This window comes from Geotrypetes seraphini, chromosome 10 (genome assembly GCF_902459505.1).
Source record: "Geotrypetes seraphini chromosome 10, aGeoSer1.1, whole genome shotgun sequence".
Taxonomy (NCBI): Eukaryota; Metazoa; Chordata; class Amphibia; order Gymnophiona; family Dermophiidae; genus Geotrypetes; species Geotrypetes seraphini.
Genome location: NC_047093.1, coordinates 139,300,142 through 139,319,399, shown reverse-complemented (window position 1 = coordinate 139,319,399; position 19,258 = coordinate 139,300,142). Strand labels below are relative to the sequence as shown.

Genomic DNA, 19,258 nt, shown 5'->3' with positions numbered 1-19,258 from the left:
CGCCGTACCTCAAGAAGGACATGGCGGTACTTGAGGGAGTCCAGAGAAGAGCAACTAAGCTGATAAGGGGTATGGAAAACCTCTCATATACTGACAGACTGAAAAAGCTGGGGCTGTTCTCCCTGGAAAAGCGGAGACTTAGAGGAGACATGATAGAAACCTTCAAGATCCTGAAGGGTATAGAAAAAGTAGACAGGGACAGATTTTTTAGATTATGGGGAACCACAAGTACAAGGGGGCACTCGGAGAAATTAAAAGGGGACAGGTTTAAAACAAATGCCAGAAAGTTCTTTTTCACTCAGAGGGTGGTGGACACATGGAACGCGCTTCCGGAGGCTGTGATAGGCCGGAGCACGTAACAAGGCTTCAAAGAAGGTTTGGATAGGTTCCTAGAGGATAAAGGAATTGAGGGGTACAGATAGGAGTAGCGGTTATAGGGATAGTATGGGACCATTGCTCAGGCAATGGGCCTGATGGGCTGCCGCGGGAACGGACCGCTGGGCGAGATGGACCTCTGGTCTGCCTCAGCGGAGGCAACTTCTTATGTTCTTATCTAGAAACTGGTTAGCGGGTAGGAAACAGAGGGTAGGATTAAAGGGCCACTACTCGGACTGGAAGAGGGTCACGAGTGGGGTCCCGCAGGGCTCGGTGCTCAGGCCGCTGCTATTTAATATATTCATAAATGATCTAGAAACAGGGACGAAGTGTGAGATAATAAAATTTGCGGATGACACCAAACTGTTTAGTGGAGCTCGGACTAAAGAGGACTGCGAAGAATTGCAAAGGGATTTGAACAAACTAGGGGAATGGGCGACGAGATGGCAGATGAAATTCAACGTTGAGAAATGTAAAGTATTACATGTGGGAAACAGAAACCCGAGGTACAACTATACGATGGGAGGGATGTTATTAAATGAGAGTACCCAAGAAAGGGACTTGGGGGTAATGGTAGACATGACAATGAAGCCGACGGTACAGTGCGCAGCAGTTGCTAAGAAGGCAAACAGAATGCTAGGCATAATCAAGATGGGTATTACAACCAGAACGAAAGAAGTTATCCTGCCATTGTATCGGGCGATGGTGCGTCCGCATCTGGAGTACTGCGTCCATTATTGGTCGCCATACCTTAAGAAGGACATGGCGTTACTCGAGAGGGTTCAGAGGAGAGCGACACGTCTGATAAAGGGGATGGAAAACCTTTCATACGCTGAGCGATTGGAGAAACTGGGTCTCTTTTCCCTGGAGAAGAGGAGACTTAGAGGGGATATGATAGAGACTTACAAGATCATGAAGGGCATAGAGAGAATAGAGAGGGACAGATTCTTCAAACGTTCGAATAATAAAAGAACAAGAGGGCATTCAGAAAAGTTGAAAGGGGACAGATTCAAAACGAATGCTAGGAAGTTCTTCTTTACCCAACGTGTGGTGGACACCTGGAATGCGCTTCCAGAGAGTGTAATAGGGCAGAGTATGGTACTGGGGTTGAAGAAAGGATTGGACAATTTCCTGCTGGAAAAGGGGATAGAGGGGTATAGATAGAGGATTACTGCACAGGTCCTGGACCTGTTGGGCCGCCGCGTGAGCGGACTGCTGGGCACGATGGACCTCGGGTCTGACCCAGCAGAGGCATTGCTTATGTTCTTATGTTCTTAATCCACCTCCCACAGGTCTTGTTTCCTCTCCTGCCTCCACAGTCTGGTCCAGTCCTCAAGGGATGCAATCCAGGTTGGTTTTCAGTATTTCCCCCAATGAATATGCATGAGATCTATTTGCATGTAGTGCCTCCAGAGCAGTGGTCCCCAAAGTCCCTCCTTAAGGGCTGAATCCAGTCGGGTTTCAGGATTTCCCCAATGAATATGCATGAGATCTATGTGCATACACTGCTTTCAATGCATATTTATTGGGGAAATCCTGAAAACCCGACTGGATTCGGCCCTCAAGGAGGGACTTTGGGGACCCCTGCTCTAGGGTGTGCAAATAGATAGGGTTACCAGAAGTCTGGATTTACCCAGACATGTCCTCTTTTTAGAGGACTATCTGGCTATCCAAATGTATTTTTTTAAAGCAGCAATTTGTCTAGGTTTTCACGTTTGGGGCCGAGTCTGGAAGGCGTCTGTGAATGCACAGGTGTGACATCTGCGCGTGCTCGGAAGCCCTCCAGACATGGATCTGAGCTTGAGAGAAGAGGTTTGGGGGCTGGGGTGTGGGCCACATGTCCGGGTTTTAGTTTAACAAAATCTGGTCGCCCAAACCCAGGGGAATGTCAGCATTTATCTCCAGAGCCCTTTTGATGGGGAAAAAAGCCATCCTCTCCCGTGATCCCCCGTCATATGCACAATGGAGATCTCTGATAGTGCACGCAACACTGGAGAGACGCATGGTGGGAGACTTGACTCTTGGCCCGGGTCGCAGATTTTGTCAGGTGTGGGAGCACTTCTGGCAGGACCTCACACCGCGTGCTCGCAGCAGACTTTTGAATCTTTAAGATTTTATTCCCACTCTCAGCTGTTGGACTGGCCATGGATTCTTGGGGAGGGGAGGGGGGATGGGAGGGGAACTGATTATATTGTTGAAAATGTTATTTCCTGAATGGTACTACTGTTTGTATTTGCTTCTTACTGCTGGAATAAGAAGAATCATTTAAACATAACAAAATCTGGTACCCCTACAAATAGATCTCATGCATATTCATTGTGGAAATCCTGAAAACCTGGTTGGGTTGAGGCCCTTGAAGGTCGAGATTGCCCTCCCCCCCCAATAGTTTAGGCCAGAGTTTCTGAATTCAGTCTGGCTTTCAGGATCTCCACAATAAATACGCCTAAACTTTGATTTGCATCCACTGCCTCCATTTTATGCAAATTTCTTTCATGCATATTCATTGTGGAGATGGTGTAGGGCCGAAACATGTACATGTCGGGTCGAGTATTTTTGGAAGAATAAAGAATAACCTGATTGTCCAGATGAGTTGAAAGACATCTTTATTTGTTGCACCTTTTCTTATTGGACAATTCCACTTGTTTTTATTAGTCCAGTTTCCCAAGTCAGGTTTTCAGGATATGCCCAATGAATATGCATGAGCTTGATTTGCATGCAACGCCCCCATTCTATGCAAATCTCCGCCATGCATAGTCATCCTCCAGGACTGGCTTGAGAAACCCCGCTTTTGTCCCTTCCTCTTCTCTCCCGGGGATTTACCCAGGCCACGCCTCCCAGCCCCGGAAGCAGGAAGCGGCTCGTCATTCCGCTCTCGCGGCGGAAAGCGGAAGTTGCGTGCGAGGGGAGGGGGCGGGGCGCGCAGAGGGGAAGGCTCCGGGGCCGGTTGCAGGCTGCCTGTGTGAGTCGCTCGCGCTGCCGGGGTGAATGGGGGGGGGGGTGGATGGGAGGCGAGGGCGGGAAGGGCGCGCTCCCTCCGGTGCCCTCTCAGCGCCCCCGCGGCCGTCGGCTCGGCTTCCGCCTCCTTCCTGTCCCTGTGTCGGGGGCGCCGGGGCCCGTCCGAGGGCAGCCCTGAGGCCTCGCGCCCGCCCCCTGCACGCTGTCACTTGGGCTCGCGCCGCTGCCTCCGGGCATGCACGTGCACCCGAAGTTCGCGCGACGGACTTGCACGTGCATTCTACACACAACGCTTGAAGAGGCTTTTGTTCGCGCGTTCTCTGTTCCTTAAGCATAAATGCCTGGACTTCTGCACCTTCGTTCAACTTATCCCATAACCATGCGTGAACGTTTGCACGTTCATTCTGCGTTCCCCAATACATATGGAGGTTTGCATGTTCATTCTATGTTTCCATACATGCATGCATGGACATTTGCACGTTCCCCAATACTTTATGTATGGAGGTTTGCATGTTCAGTCTATGTTTCCATACATGCATACATGGACATTTGCATGTTCATTCTGCATTCCCCAATACTTTATGTATGGAGGTTTGCATGTTCATTCTATGTTTCCATACATGCATACATGAACATTTGCATGTTCATTCTGCGTTCCCCAATACTTTATGTATGGAGGTTTGCATGTTCATTCTATGTTTCCATACATGCATGCATGGACATTTGCATGTTCATTCTGCGTTCCCCAATACTTTATGTATGGAGGTTTGCATGTTCAGTCTATGTTTCCATACATGCATGCATGGACATTTGCATGTTCATTCTGCGTTCCCCAATACTTTATGTATGGAGGTTTGCATGTTCAGTCTGTTTCCATACATGCATGCATGGACATTTGCATGTTCATTCTGCATTCCCCAATACTTTATGTATGGAGGTTTGCATGTTCAGTCTATGTTTCCATACATGCATGCATGGACATTTGCACGTTCCCCGATACTTTATGTATGGAGGTTTGCATGTTCATTCTATGTTTCCATACATGCATGGACATTTGCACGTTCCCCAATACTTTATGTATGGAGGTTTGCATGTTCATTCTATGTTTCCATACATGCATACATGGACATTTGCATGTTCATTCTGCGTTCCCCAATACTTTATGTATGGAGGTTTGCATGTTCAGTCTATGTTTCCATACATGCATGCATGGACATTTGCATGTTCATTCTGCATTCCCCAATACTTTATGTATGGAGGTTTGCATGTTCAGTCTATGTTTCCATACATGCATGCATGGACATTTGCATGTTCATTCTGCGTTCCCCAATACTTTATGTATGGAGGTTTGCATGTTCATTCTATGTTTCCATACATGCATGCATGGACATTTGCATGTTCATTCTGCGTTCCCCAATACTTTATGTATGGAGGTTTGAATGTTCAGTCTATGTTTCCATACATGCATGCATGTACATTTGCATGTTCATTCTGCATTCCCCAATACTTTATGTATGGAGGTTTGCATGTTCAGTCTGTTTCCATACATGCATGCATGGACATTTGCATGTTCATTCTGCGTTCCCCAATACTTTATGTATGGAGGTTTGCATGTTCAGTCTATGTTTCCATACATGCATGCATGGACATTTGTATGTTCATTCTATGTTTCCATGCATGCATGGACATTTGCATGTTCATTCTACGTTCCCCAATACTTTATGTATGGAAGTTTGCATGTTCATTCTGTTTCCATACATGCATGCATGGACATTTGCATGTTCATTCTACATGCCCCAAAACTTTATGTATAGAGGTTTGCATGTTCATTCTGTTTGCACATATGCATGCATAGACGTTTACATGTTCATTCTATGTTTCCATATATGGACGCTTGCACCTTCGTTCTGCTTTTGCCCATAAACATGCATGGATGTTTGTGTGTTTTTTCTACTTTCCCCCATACGAATGCATGAATGTATGTTCATTCTATGTTTCCGTACATGCACGGGTGGTTTGCATGCTCATTCTGCATTTCCATATTTGCATGTGTGTGGACATTTGCACCTTCATTCTACCTTCCCCCATACACATGCCTGGACGTTTCTATGTTCATTTTACGTTTCCATATATGCACATATGGACAATTGCACGTTCATTCTATGTTTCCATTCATGAACACCTGGATGATTGCATGTTCATTCTACCTTCCCCATGCACATGCATGGACATTTGTATATTTATTCTGCGTTGCCATACATGCATGGACATTTGCACATTCATTTTACCTTCCCCCATACATATGCATGGATGTTTGCATGTGTATGTCATGTTTCCATACATACACACATAGACGTTTGCATGTTCATTCTGCATTCCCGAACACACACATGAATGCATAGGCTTGCACTTGCATTCTACCTTCTCACACTTACCGCCTTTGAAGGTGCACATGCAAGACTTTTCAACACTTTGTACGCTTAATTTCACCTGAGTTCACTTTTGAAAACCTACCAGCACTCACCCTTTTAATCACTTTGATAACTTCATAAAGCATTCTCTGTACAGAAGTCAGCTCAGTCTCCCACCAGTATTTAGCAAGTTCTTTCATTATGTCTAGGGAGGAGTAATTTGTATTGTGTTTATACCCCCAGTCCTTCTGGAATGTTGATGCCAAGGATTTTCTGTGTATATGAAGCAAGTTGGCATGTGGAAATGGCTGTTATAAAAATTGTGTTAATGCAACATGCAAGTGCCAACAGAAGCCTGGGTACTTTTAAGAGGCCTGTCTGAAGGTCTTCCAAAGTCTGCAGTTGGATGAATTGTTGTATACATGTGTATTTTATTTTATAAAATAGGCATGCACCCAACATTAGAGTGCATGCACACAGTTACACCTTCCTTAGATCAGGTGTAACTTTGTGTGAAAGCATTTGTCTGCTGCTGAAGATTATTATACAGTATAAAGACAGCTAAACACATAACTTGTGATACAATAGGAGCAAGGGTTGAGTTTTTCAATTAGCGCTCTGTTATCGCATTCCTTTTCATGTGTATTATTTTGGTAACACATGCTAGGCCAATAAAGTTATCTGAACGTGTAAAGGACGTTCCCCCCTCTTTGTCGAGAGAGGATGTAGTAATGGCTGCCCCAATCGTCTAGTGAATGATGTGTCAATGTGACCTAGGCAAAGTCCCCTGAAATGGGACGTTCTTGCATTTATGATTTAATACAACTAGGAAAAATGTCGCTGAGCTGAATGTAAATAAACCCGAGGTTTTTTCTTGAGGCGAATACAGCCCCAGGGTGAAATCTAAATTGGATTTTATTCTTTTTAATAAAATGCTTTTTTGAGGAAAAATCTGTCAGTTTCCTTTTTAAGGCTATAGTCCAAAAGTTATTCATCATGAAATAAGTTTTTAATTATTTAGCATGAGGCTTTATATTTATGCAGTGTTTTAAAATTTTCGGTAAATTAATTCCATTAATCCATTCATAATGTTACGGGCTTTTTTTTTTTATCTAGAAGATGTTATCGCAGATGCTTGGTTTTGCATTTCTCAAAACAGTGAATTTGTGTCTGCAGAGATAACGTGCTTCTTCACAGCAAAAGTCTTTCTGTAGAAAACCATGATTTAAATTGTCTTTCTGACTAGTGGTTTAAATCAAATCCACCATGTACAGCCCCTAATCATTTTATACTTGAGTAAATCCATTTTATTCTTGGTTTGTTCTAAAGTATTTGTTACTCTTATTTTGTACATAAGAATAGCCTTATTGGGTCAGACCATCAAGTCCATCAAGCCCAGTAGCCTGTTCTTACTTTGGCCAATCCAGGTCACTAGTACCTGGCCAAAACCCAAGGTGTAGCAATATTCCATGCTACCAATACAGGGCAAGCAATGGTTAGACCTTAAATCTCTTTTGGCTGATTTACATTATTGTGTTCTTTTTATTGGGCCAATATAAGAATTTCCCACAAAGGTGACTGTATAAGCTTTTTCAGGCATCATGGTTGTCGTTGTGGTCACCAGGTTTTCTATCCTCACTCTTAAAAAGCAGTTACAATACCATTTGAGTTTCGTACTCTTTCTAATTTTCAGAACAAATTTCTTGTCCCTGAGTGCGATGACAGGATTAAGTTTAAGGTATGATATCTAGTACATAAGGTTTTATATGGTAATTCCCCCCCAAACAACATCTCTTTTATGTGTCCCAGCTAATTTTATTACTACACAGAGTAAATGTAACTTTAAACTTCAGTTTACAACTGCTTTTAGAGTAATTAGGAAGAGCCAACTGGTACGATCGTTTTCTTATCAGGCAGTTCAGACGTGGAACAGCCTTCCATTAGAAACATAAAGTTTTAAAGACCTACTTTTTTGATGAATATTATTCTTGGTATTTTCTCTCTTTTTGCAATCATTTTTAAGTATATGTGCTGTCCTAAATGAACAAGAGGGCACTCGGAAAAGTTGAAAGGGGACAGATTCAAAACGAATGCTAGGAAGTTCTTCTTTACCCAACGAGTGGTGGACACCTGGAATGCGCTTCCAGAGGGCGTAATAGGGCAGAGTACGGTACTGGGGTTCAAGAAAGGATTGGACGATTTCCTGCTGGAAAAGGGGATAGAAGGGTATAGATAGAGGATTACTGCACAGGTCCTGGACTTGTTGGGCCGCCGCGTGAGCGGACTGCTGGGCATGATGGACCTCAAGTCTGACCCAGCAGAGGCATTGCTTATGTTCTTATCTTCTTAGGGTTCTTCTTGTAATTGCTCTGAATCTGAATTGAAAAACTAGCTGTTGGTGTAATTTTGACATGTCGTTGTACTATATCATTAAAACTAATAACGTTTATTGCAACTAAAAAATAAGTGACTTGCTTGAGATCACAAGAAGCAGCAGTAGTGGGATTTGAACCTGGCTTCTATTATGCTTTAAATATTAGGCTGCTCCCTTCACTCTGATTTGTTTTTGAGTGTGAGTGAGGTGGGTAGGAAGAATCAGGGATGTCATATGGTGCCCCGAACCTTCTTTGATTCTTGGCAAGTGCTTAATATTTAAAGTGTTTGTAAAAACTCTGCTAGTTTAGCTGTTCCCCACTCCAGACAATATCGGAGGTGCAGCTGTGCTGTCATTAGAGCACTCCCGTCCGCTTTTCCACTCCGAATATTTGCTGTCAACCTGATAACTGTGACTTGTGACTATAACTTGAATTGCTACCAACACTGAGAAAAAGGAGGGGCCTTTGGTGCAAGTGAGAGGGGACAGAAAATCAGCAGGGTATGCTTTCTCTTTAGGGAGTACCCTCTCTTTAAAAAAAAAAAAAGATTTAAAGGCAAAAATTATTGCAGCAAAAAAGAAGGAAACCTGGGGCTAAAACCAGAAGCTGTATCCTGGTGGTGCAATCTGAAACATGAATAGTTGCACATGGAGAGACTATTCGTTGCAACTGTGGGGTTACAATTTTGAAAATGTTTGCAAAAATTTGGGACCCCCTACTACTACTACTTAAATAGTGCTGAAAAGTATTACGCAGCAATGTATATTCTGATATTTTTAGACAATCCCTGCTTGGAAGAGCTTATAATCTAACTTGGACAGACATATGTCCTCCTATTAGTTTTAAAAGTATTTCCCTATAAGTTCATCCTAGACTTTATAATTTTTGATGGAGTAAAAAAATCGATCCACCACCAATCGATCCGCTGCCACAAAGACGAGCTGCCGACATCTGCGGTCCCCGGGGAGGGGGAGACTCCGGCAGCCCCACCGCAACCTCTGCTCGTCTCTGAAGGGCCCTTTACCTGCAGCCTGTGCTGGAAGGTTTTTAAGAAGCAGAATCACCTTCAGCAGCATCAGATCATTCACACGGGGGAAAAACCATACAGCTGCTTGGTGTGCACCAAAAGCTTCAACAGACGGGAGAGCCTGAAGCGCCATGTGCGAACTCACACGGGAGAGCAGCCAGCACCAGCTCTACCTGATCACCAACCAGAGCCCAGTTCCAGCACCGGAGGGGAGACACCCCTTTACCCAACACCGTAGATTTCAGTCGTATCTCCCCTCAGCCGTCTCTTTTCCAAGCCAAAGAGCCCTTACCTTTTTAGTCTTTCCTCATACGAGAGGCGTTCCATCCCCTTTATCATCTTGGTCGCTCTTCTTTGAACCTTTTCTAGCGCCGCTATATCTTTCTTGAGATAAGGAGACCAGAATTGAACGCAATACTCCAGGTGAGGTCGCACCATGGATTGATACAGAGGCATTGTTAAGCATCCCTTTTTTTAAAAATAATTCCTAGCGCCTTCTTTGCTTTTTTTGGCTGCCAACACACATTGGGCAGAAGGTTTCAGCGTATTGTCTACAATGACACCCAGATCTTTTTCTTGGGTGCTGGTCATTTTATTGTTGTTAAGCTGTTAACAAAATTGTAAGTTTTATGTTAAACTGGACCTGCTGTGCATTGCTATGAGTGAATCTCTTCATAAAGGCACTTAATAGATCCCAATAAATACATTCATTGTCTTCTAAGTGGCTGCTTGTCCTAGATAATATTCCTAGCTACACACCTAGATTTTCTTCTATTTTTTTTAAACATTTCAACATAGTTCTATACTTTTTCCCCTGCATTTGTCCCCTTTAATACATGCGTTGTGAGCCATTCCCAGGTCTTTCAAAAACTTTCTCTTCCTGAAAATTCAAAAATCTAACAGTACAGTTGCAGCATCTTTGTCACAGAATGAATTTAAGGGTTTTAATCATGGCACAGCCGAGAAGGATAGATGTTCGAAATCTTAGACACATTGGTGCCATCCTTGGAATGTTAAAGGATGTTTCAAGTTTATTAGGTTTTTAAATAACCCCTATCAGGGTTATCTAAGTGGTTTTACAATCGGGTGCTCAAGCATTTTCCCTATCTGTCCCGGTGGGCTCACTATCTAACGTATCAAATTATTATGGGGGGGAAAAAGTGGTTTGATAACATTTTGAAGACTACTGTGTTAGGATAATGCACTGATTTGGTGTTTCTCTTCTCTTTTTATGCAGGAGGACATCGTGACAGGCAGGTTCCAGGCCGGAAATGGAAGCCAACGTGCCGGGTGAAGAAGGCATTCACTTTCAGAGCTACCCGTTTGACTTTCTGGAGTTCCTGAATCACCAGCGCTTCGAGCCTTTGGACTTATACGGTCATCAGGAGCACACCAAGGCCGTGGCTTCACTGCCCTGCCCACAGCCCCAGTACGACTACAGCCTCCAAACCAACCACTTGTCTTTTGCCGGCAGCTCTAAAGCTAAAGACTTCAAGAGCCAGGGCTCAGTGGCGGTGTCATCATCGTCCTCTTCTTCCTCCTCCACTCCAGCCACTGCTACAACGGTGGTCAAGAAAACAGAGCCCCCTCAGTATACTGCTCCGCCTCCACCTCTTCCTGCCACCCAACCTCTCTTTGACGCCACTGGAGTTTTCAGTCCCCCACAGTGGGGCATTGTGGACCTCTCGAGCCACCAGCACCTTTTTGGCAGTTTGAAGCGGGCTCAACCTGTGCCGATCTCTGTGCCGGTGCAGCCGGCGGAGACTCCCCAGCCACCTCCACCACTTCCGTCAGTTGGGCCTAAGGAGGACAAGACTTACCTGCGACAGCTCAAGAACTTCCTGGGTCAGCGCTACCCGTGCAGCGTCTGTCACAAAACTTTCCAGCAGTCTTCTCGCCTGATGCAGCACATGCTGGTACACAGCCGGGAGCGGCCCTACGAGTGCACAGTGTGTGGACGCACTTACAACCATGTGTCCAGCCTGATTCGTCACCGCCGCTGCCACAAAGACGAGCTGCCGACATCTGCGGTCCCCGGGGAGGGGGAGACTCCGGCAGCCCCACCGCAACCTCCTCTCGTCTCTGAAGGGCCCTTTACCTGCAGCCTGTGCTGGAAGGTTTTTAAGAAGCAGAATCATCTTCAGCAGCATCAGATCATTCACACGGGGGAAAAACCATACAGCTGCTTGGTGTGCACCAAAAGCTTCAACAGACGGGAGAGCCTGAAGCGCCATGTGCGAACTCACACGGGAGAGCAGCCAGCACCAGCTCTACCTGATCACCAACCAGAGCCCAGTTCCAGCACCGGAGGGGAGACACCCCTTTACCCAACACCGCAAATCCAGGCGAGCATACCGGTGGAGATCTGCAAGAAGCCCCCAGCAACTGGCGAGATGGGGAGTCCGTCGATTCCCAGCAGCAGCACCACTAAGAACTTCTGCTGTGGTGTGTGCGGCCGAGGCTTTGGCCGGCGGGAAACCCTGAAGCGACACAGCCGCATCCACACCGGAGAGAAGCCGCACCAGTGTGCCGTGTGTGGCAAGCGCTTCCGAGAGTCCTTTCACCTGGCCAAACACCACGTCGTGCACACCCGGGAACGACCCTACCGCTGCGAGCTCTGTGGCAAAGTCTTTGGCTACCCACAGAGTCTGACCCGCCACCGTCAGATCCACCGGCCACCCCAACCTCTTTCAGTTCCAGGAGGGCCCCCTCCCCCGCCTGGCTATGGCTGCACAGACTGTGGCGAGCGCTTCCCAGACACCTTCCAGTTGATGGGCCACAAGGAGCTGCACATGGCTGACAAACCCTACGCTTGTGACACTTGCCCTAAGACCTTCGGCTTCATTGAGAACCTCATGTGGCACAAGCTTGTGCATCAGACGGCCCCAGAGCGGCTTTTCCCACAGCCGGAGAATGGGATTGTAGAAGATGTTCCGGCGACTGTTGCTGGAGATGCCTCTGCAGCCGCGGAGGAGCCCCCCCTGGTGCCCAGCGGTGAGCGTTTCTCCTGCGCCACCTGTGGACAGAGCTTTAAGCATTTCCTGGCTCTGGTCACCCACAAGTATGTGCACCTGGTAAGGCGTACCCTGGCATGCCCTGTGTGTGGCCAGAGCTTTGCCGGCGCCTACGACCTGCTTCTGCACCGCCGTACACACCTGCAGAAGCGCAGCTTTGCGTGCTCGGTGTGCGGCAAGCGCTTCTGGGAAGCAGCGCTGCTGATGCGCCACCAGCGTTGTCATACCGAGGAACGACCCTACCGCTGCGCTGTTTGTGGCCGTGGCTTCCTGCGCTCCTGGTACCTGCGGCAGCATCGGGTAGTACATACCGGTGAGCGAGCTTATAAATGCCCTCTTTGTGCCAAGCGCTTTGCCCAGTCCTCCAGCTTGGCTGAACACCAGCGACTGCATACCGTGCCCCGACCCCAGCGCTGTCAGACCTGCGGCAAGACCTTTCGCTACCGCTCCAACCTGCTGGAACACCAGCGGGTGCACCTGGGTGAGAAGGTGTACCGCTGTGAACTCTGCTCCAAAAGCTTTTTCTATCTCTCCTCCATCCTGAGGCATCAGCGCTCCCACTCTGCCCGTCGTGATTTGCGCTGCTCCTGCTGCCTCAAGCTCTTTAAGGACCCAGGCTACTTCAGCAAGCATGTACAGGCACACCAAGGCGGCCGGCCCTTCAAGTGTGGGGCGTGCGGGGAAGGTTTCCCCAACACCTATGGCTTGAAAAAGCACCGGCGGGCCCACAGGATGGAGAGACTTGCTTCAGCCGCAGCTGCTACCGCGGCTGCCAGCATGGGACAGGAGAGCTCCTGAGGTGGAGACTGAGAGAGAGAAACAGATATGGCTTGCAGGAGACTATCTCGCTGCCATGCTACATCCTATCCCCTGGTCTCTGAGACTCATGGGGGTCTAGGGCTGGGCAGCTGCAGATGGAGGGTGTGGATCATGTTGGCAGATCGATGTGATTGCGCATGAAGTAGGTCACCAGTTGTGTGACTTGGTACATGTATATGAGTATATATTTAGTACAGTATATACCTACATGTACCCATGCATAGGCAACCCGTAGTCACTGGAATTTGCACCATGCTATAATGACTCTTACACATTTCCTCCTGGGGGTAAAAACTGCTGAATTATTGTGAACATTTTTAGGGCTGGGGAGGTCATGGGAGTGTACAATCTGTGGAACTGGGGATTTTCAAAGGACTCGGCCTATCAGTGGGACTCTTCACCCCCCTCTGATTGTCACCTGGCAAGAACAGGCCCCTTTGGAACCAAAGATGCATAGGACTAGGCCGGGAGAGGGTGTATTTACTCGTGTTACTAAAGGACAGGTCTCTCCTATTCCCCGCCATTCAGCCTTTGGCATTTCTGGGGCTGCACACACTGTTACCGCTGGCAGATGTGAGGTGGGGTGGAGGTGAACATGCCAGGGGCAGCATATCCTGCTATTTACCACACCTGATTCGTTTTCCTCTGTATATTTTCTTTAATTAAAGGCCAGTACTGCAGGGGCTGCCTGCATGCTTAGTCCTGGGAGTAAGGACACCCCCCACCAAAGCACAGCATCCCCAGCTTGCACCCATTAGCCCTCACTGTACCATCGCTAGCTTGTAAAGAGAGAGCTGAACCGGGAGACACCATGGCAGTGGCATCCCCAACTTCCCAGTGTCTCCCAACCTCCCTAATACTCCTAACTCATGAGATCATGGCTTCTCTTGGGCCTTGCTGTGCATTAATCTACCACAGTAACATAGTATTATTAGACTCCCCCTCCCTCATTTCTGTATATCCGGGCTATGAAGGGAATGAGGGCCTCTTGGTGACATCTGAAGAGGACTCATTCACACAAATGGACCATGCATGCAGCCACCTCAGGGGTGGAAAGACTGGGTCCTATTTTTGATGGTTGATACGAATGGCTGCATCTGAAGGGGGGGGGAAGAAGAAGGAACAATTTTGTTGCTTAGTATTATGTTGTATTTATTATATTTTGAACAGATATGTATTAAATACATAACAATCATGACTGAACTTGGTGTCTCAGGAGCCCTGTGTGTTGTAAATCCAAGTTTAATATTTAAATGTCTCTCATCCAAATAAGCATTTTTACTAAGATTTTTCTGGGAAGGATGTTACATGGTGGTTGGTGGTGGTGTTTTTTTTTTTTGGCACAGTAAAACCTTGGTTTGCGAACATAATTCGTTCCAGAAGCATGCTTGTAATCCAAAGCGCTCGTATATCAAAGCAAATTTCCCCTTAGGAAATAATGGAAACTCAGACAATTCGTTCCACAACCCAAAAACTTCAATACAAAATACACCAAAAACATGCTTGTAATCCAAAACCACTCATATATCAAAGCAAATTTCCCCTTAAGAAATAATGGGAACTCCACAATCCAAAAACTTTAATACAAAATAAGGTATGTACTCATATTGCAAGACCTTGCTTGTTTAGAACAGTCACTACACTCCTGTAGTGTCAGAGAGAGAGAAGAACCATTGGCTCAGTTGTGATGTGTATATACTTGTATTGCAAGACCTTGCTTGTATATCATGTTAAAATTTAATAAAATGTTTTGCTTGTCTTGCAAAACACTTGCTAACCAAGTTACTTGCAATCCAAAGTTTTACTGTATATATAACTTTATTTCTAGTGCAGTAGGTGTGTCATTCTGGATGTATGGGTAATATCACGTGAGCCGTCAGAAGGAATTCATTCCAGTTTTTGAATCTCTCCTCCTTCACTAGAGGGCTTTGCTGCCCCCTTCAGTTTTTCCTTCTGAACATGAGCCAGAAGGAGTCTTTCTGCTCTGCTCTCTATACCTTTTATTATTTTTTGTGTTTTTTGACAGTTTTTGGTAGTTTTCAGTGATCCAGCGCTCCCTAGGTCTAGGGGAAAGCTCTGCCTGCAGCTAACAGGCCAATCCCTCTGTGACCAGCCTGTAGAAACTGTTGTAGAGCTCAGTGTCCAGACCCTTTGATGCTTTGCTCGCCTACTGGTTTGCAGGGGCTTGAGCTCAGGCTGTTAGGCATCCTTAGGGGGGCTCCGTAGGGTACCGGATGCTTCCCCCTCCCTTTTGCGTCCATAGGGGTTCGAGACTTAGGTCCAATTGGCAGCCCGAAGATTTCAGTGTTGATGGACAGTTCCAGTGAGGCAGAGCCAGAAAGTATACAGCAGCCTCTGATTATGCTAAGGCATGGGAAACTTTCCAGCACTGGTGCATTAAGGAGAAAGCAGAATCTTTCTCGGCTCTGATCTCGGTATTAGCTTCCTCCAGACAGGCTTTAGCAAAAGTCTTACAGTGGCGTCCTGCAGTCCAAGTAGCGGGATTCTCTTGTTTCAGAGCTTGAGAGTTTAAAGATCCCTTTGCATCTCATCCAGATATAGTCAGGTTTCTAAAGGGGAAACTGTGGCTCAGGTTCTTCTCAGTAATATATCCATTTCCTTCATGGAACCTTAATGTGGTTTTGCAGGGCCTCAGTCAGGCTCTATACAAACCACAGAAGGAAGCGTCCTTGATGGATCTAACACTCAAGATGGTCTTTCTTGTGGCCATTACCTCAGTGAGAAGAGTCTCTGAGTTACAGGCTCTTTCTTTCTCAACATCACAGAGGCTAGAGTTTCTATATGCACCGTTCCTTCCTTTTTTGAGGTTGTTTCGGCTTTCCATTTTAATCAAGAGGTCAGATTGCCAGTGTTCCAGGCCACTAGATCTTGGAAGAAGGACCAGATTCTGAAAAAGATGGATGTGAAGAGACTGCTTATTCGATATCTGGAGGTTACCAATGAGTTCAGGCTGTCTGACCATATTTTTGTGCTCACCAGTCAGAATAGATGTGGCACACCGGCGTCTTTGGCTATGATTTCCAAATGGATCCACAGAGCCATTTGGTCACCAGTCTCCATGAAGGCACATTCGACTAGAAGCACGGCTTCCTTGTGGGTAGAAGCTCGAGCGGTCTCACCCAACGAGATTTGTAGGGCAGCAACCTGGCCCACGCTACATATGTTTTTCAGAGTGGATGCAGAGGTAAGGGAGAACTCTGCCTTTAGGTCCTTAGTGTTATGAGCCGGCGCAGAGATCCCACCCTAGATTTTTGGGACTGCTTACGTCCCATACATCCAGAATGACCCACCTATTACACTAGCAAAAGAGATTAGGTTCTATGCTAATATCTTTTCTAGTGGATAGATGTGTCATTCTGCCTGCCCTGTCAGTTATTTCCTGCACCTGCCTACTGTCTCAGTCAGAAAGTTCAAGAACAAACTGAAATTTGGATGTCAGTCAGACCTTAAGGATATAAAGAATAATCTATTGCTATAACACATTGGGGTACTGTTCGAACTCCATAAATGTTTCTGTTCAGCATAATTGTTTTGATGTTTCGATTGTTCACTGGTAATGTTTAACATGCTTGTTATACTTTCAGAGCAGAAGAGAGTTGTAGTTTGGGGAATTTCCCTGTACCCCTTCTTCGCCTGTGTTTCTATATAGTGCTATCGCCTGCTTTGGTAGAAACTGAAAGGGGCAGGTAGGAGGGTTTCAAAAGCTGGAGTGGATTCCTTCACAGCTTGCGTGCGTGGGGTTATTACCCATTCATCCAGAATGACACACCTATCTACAGAAAAGTATTATCAAGGTAAAAACCTAATCTCTTTTTGTGAAACACAGGAAGTCGCTGAATCTTGGCCATCAATTTTTATATTATCCCTTCCCCAACCCCTAAGCAGATTATCCCTGGGCCTTAGTGGTGTTCCTTACACCAAAACTAGAGAATTACTGGATGAATACAATCAACACTATATGAGCCAAGTGGTTAAATTGCTTAGAATATCGACCCACTGAGTATCTATACAATTTTTTAGCATGGAAAAAGATTTGAACATCCAGATTCCTATATAGTCACCCAAAGTTAGGTTTGAAATTTTTCAAACTAATTGGTTTAATTGAGGCTTACAGTAAATAATTGCATTAACAAGCACTTCATTGCCAGGGGTAATGTGATAAACACAAAGGAATCTGGTATGGAAGGCGTGGAACCAAACAAGTTTAGCAGTGATTGAATGGCAACACCAGTAATTGAGAAGCAAAGCCAGTACTATGCCAGCTTCTGAAGTCTGCCTTGATCATGGCTGGAGAGATTTGGAAGGGCTGGAGTGGAACTTCAATGACAGCTTCAGTTGTCGGAGAGCAAAGGCTTATGGTCTGTGCCATGAAAATTGCAAGGAGAAATCAAGATCAAGTATTCTACGTATACTGTGAGTTTTGTAAGCAGACTGCATGGACCGTACGGGTCTTTATCTGACGTCAGCTACCATGTTACATGTGGATCAGCCCTACAGGCTATTCTATAACATGTGTTCTGAAATTACATAGTGTGCCACCCCAAAGGTGTGTTGGGGTTTCTAGAATTTAGGTGCAATGTTATGAAATATCTGAAGATCCAAATGTAACTCGCATTGTTGGTTGCCAGCGGTTACACCATAGAAACAGGAAGGCAGATAAAGGCCAAATGGCCCATCTAGTCTGCCCATCCGCAGTAACCATTATCTCTTTCTCTCTCCGAGAGATCCCACATGCCTATCCCAGGCCCTCTTGAATTCAAACACAGTCTCTGCCTCCACCATCTCTTCCGGGAGACTGTTCCACGCATTTACCACCCACTACCACCATAGAAACATGACGGCAGATAAAGGCCAAATGGCTAGGTTGTAGCAGGAGCAAGCAGAGCACCCCATGCAGAATTCCAGCGGAATGCAGATCTTCCCTACCGTTCTTTCTAGGGAGAGCTTAAATTCTAGTTTTAGGGTCCCAGTTTGTAAATGTTCAACCCTCATGCCTGCAAAACAACATCGAAACAAAGAGGCCAGTATCCAGATGGATAAAAATCAATTTATTAAGAGGACCCCCCCCCCCCCCAATTATTGCTTTGCAGCTGTAATAACCGTAGACGAAGTGAGAAGGTGTTATTAGGACCCTTGCACTGGAGAAAAGCTGCAGGATTGGTGGTAGGCGACCTCATGCTGTATGCAATTCACCTTGCTCTCATTTGGTAAAGCTTTATATGCAGTCGATGTGACCTTTGGATATATGGACTGATGAAGGTATGTACTGTCAAAACGAACCATGTTGGATCTTAATACACCTTCTCACATCGTCTACAGTTGATTACAGCTGCAAAGCAATAATTCTGTGTGGGGGGGGTTCCCCCTTAATAAATTGATTTTTATCCATCTGGATACTGGCCTTGTGCCATTGGGGTTTTTTTTTTCTGACGTTGCATTGTGGAATTTTCTACCCACCTACCCCCTTTTCTTGGAGGGGGGGGGGAGGTTGGGAACCCTCATGCCTAGCAAAATGTCATACTTTTTTTTGAGGGGGGGAGGAGGCTTTTTTTCTTTTCAAGACCTTTGGGTTTCTTATTGGATCAGAACTACTGTTGAGAATTGAGTCGGTTCAGCGAATGGCTACCAGGATGGTCTTAGGGCTCAGGGATCTCACGTATGAAGAAAGGTTAAAAAAACTGCGGATGTACTCGCTGGAGGAGCGAAGAGAGAGAGGGGACATGATTGAGACCTTTAAGTATATCACGGGGCATATAGAGGTGAAAGATGATATCTTCAGTCTTACAGGACCCTCGGTAACCAGAGGACACTCGCTGAAAATCAGGGGAGGGAAATTTCGGGGTGATGCTAGGAAGTACTTCTTCACCGAAAGGGTGGTCGATCATTGGAACGAGCTGCCTCAGCGGGTGATGGAGGCCAGCAGCGTGTTAGATTTCAAGAGAAAATGGGATATTCAAGTTTCAAGTTTTATTAATTTTGATATACCAACCATCAAGTTAATATCTGGCTGGTTAACAATATGTTTAAAAGAAAGAGAAATTATACAAAACTAAAAAAAAAAGGCATTGTGTATATATTCATGTGGGATCTCTAGGAGAGTAAGAATCAGGGAGTGGGTCATTGGTATGGGCAGACTCGATGGGCTGAGGCCCTTTTCTGCCGTCAATTTCTATGTTCTAAGAGGAGGTGTTGGTTGCAAATTGTAGTAAACAGTGCATATGCTACCCGGGATGTGTAATATATTTTTGATTTTTTTTTATT

The 19,258-nt window shown here is 45.8% G+C and overlaps 1 protein-coding gene across 4 annotated transcripts; it reads left to right on the top strand.

The window, feature by feature from the left end:
- The first annotated feature begins 3,259 nt into the window (after positions 1-3,259).
- ZNF865 (zinc finger protein 865) lies at positions 3,260-14,179 on the top strand. 4 transcript variants are annotated; one of them, XM_033960930.1, is made up of 2 exons: positions 3,260-3,334; positions 10,381-14,179. In XM_033960930.1, exon 2 carries the CDS (start codon positions 10,415-10,417, stop codon positions 12,953-12,955), a length of 2,541 nt encoding a protein of 846 aa, XP_033816821.1. In that variant the 5' UTR covers positions 3,260-3,334; positions 10,381-10,414; the 3' UTR covers positions 12,956-14,179. The 4 variants fall into 4 exon arrangements, with proteins under 4 accessions (XP_033816821.1, XP_033816822.1, XP_033816820.1 ...); XM_033960931.1 differs by lacking the exon at positions 3,260-3,334 and adding an exon at positions 3,385-3,723; XM_033960929.1 differs by lacking the exon at positions 3,260-3,334 and adding an exon at positions 3,385-3,758.
- Positions 14,180-19,258: the final 5,079 nt, after the last annotated feature.

Excerpts from the sequence above, each read along its gene's own strand:
- ZNF865 (XM_033960930.1), top strand. The coding sequence starts at position 10,415 with ATGGAAGCCAACGTGCCGGGTGAAGAAGGCATTCACTTTCAGAGCTAC.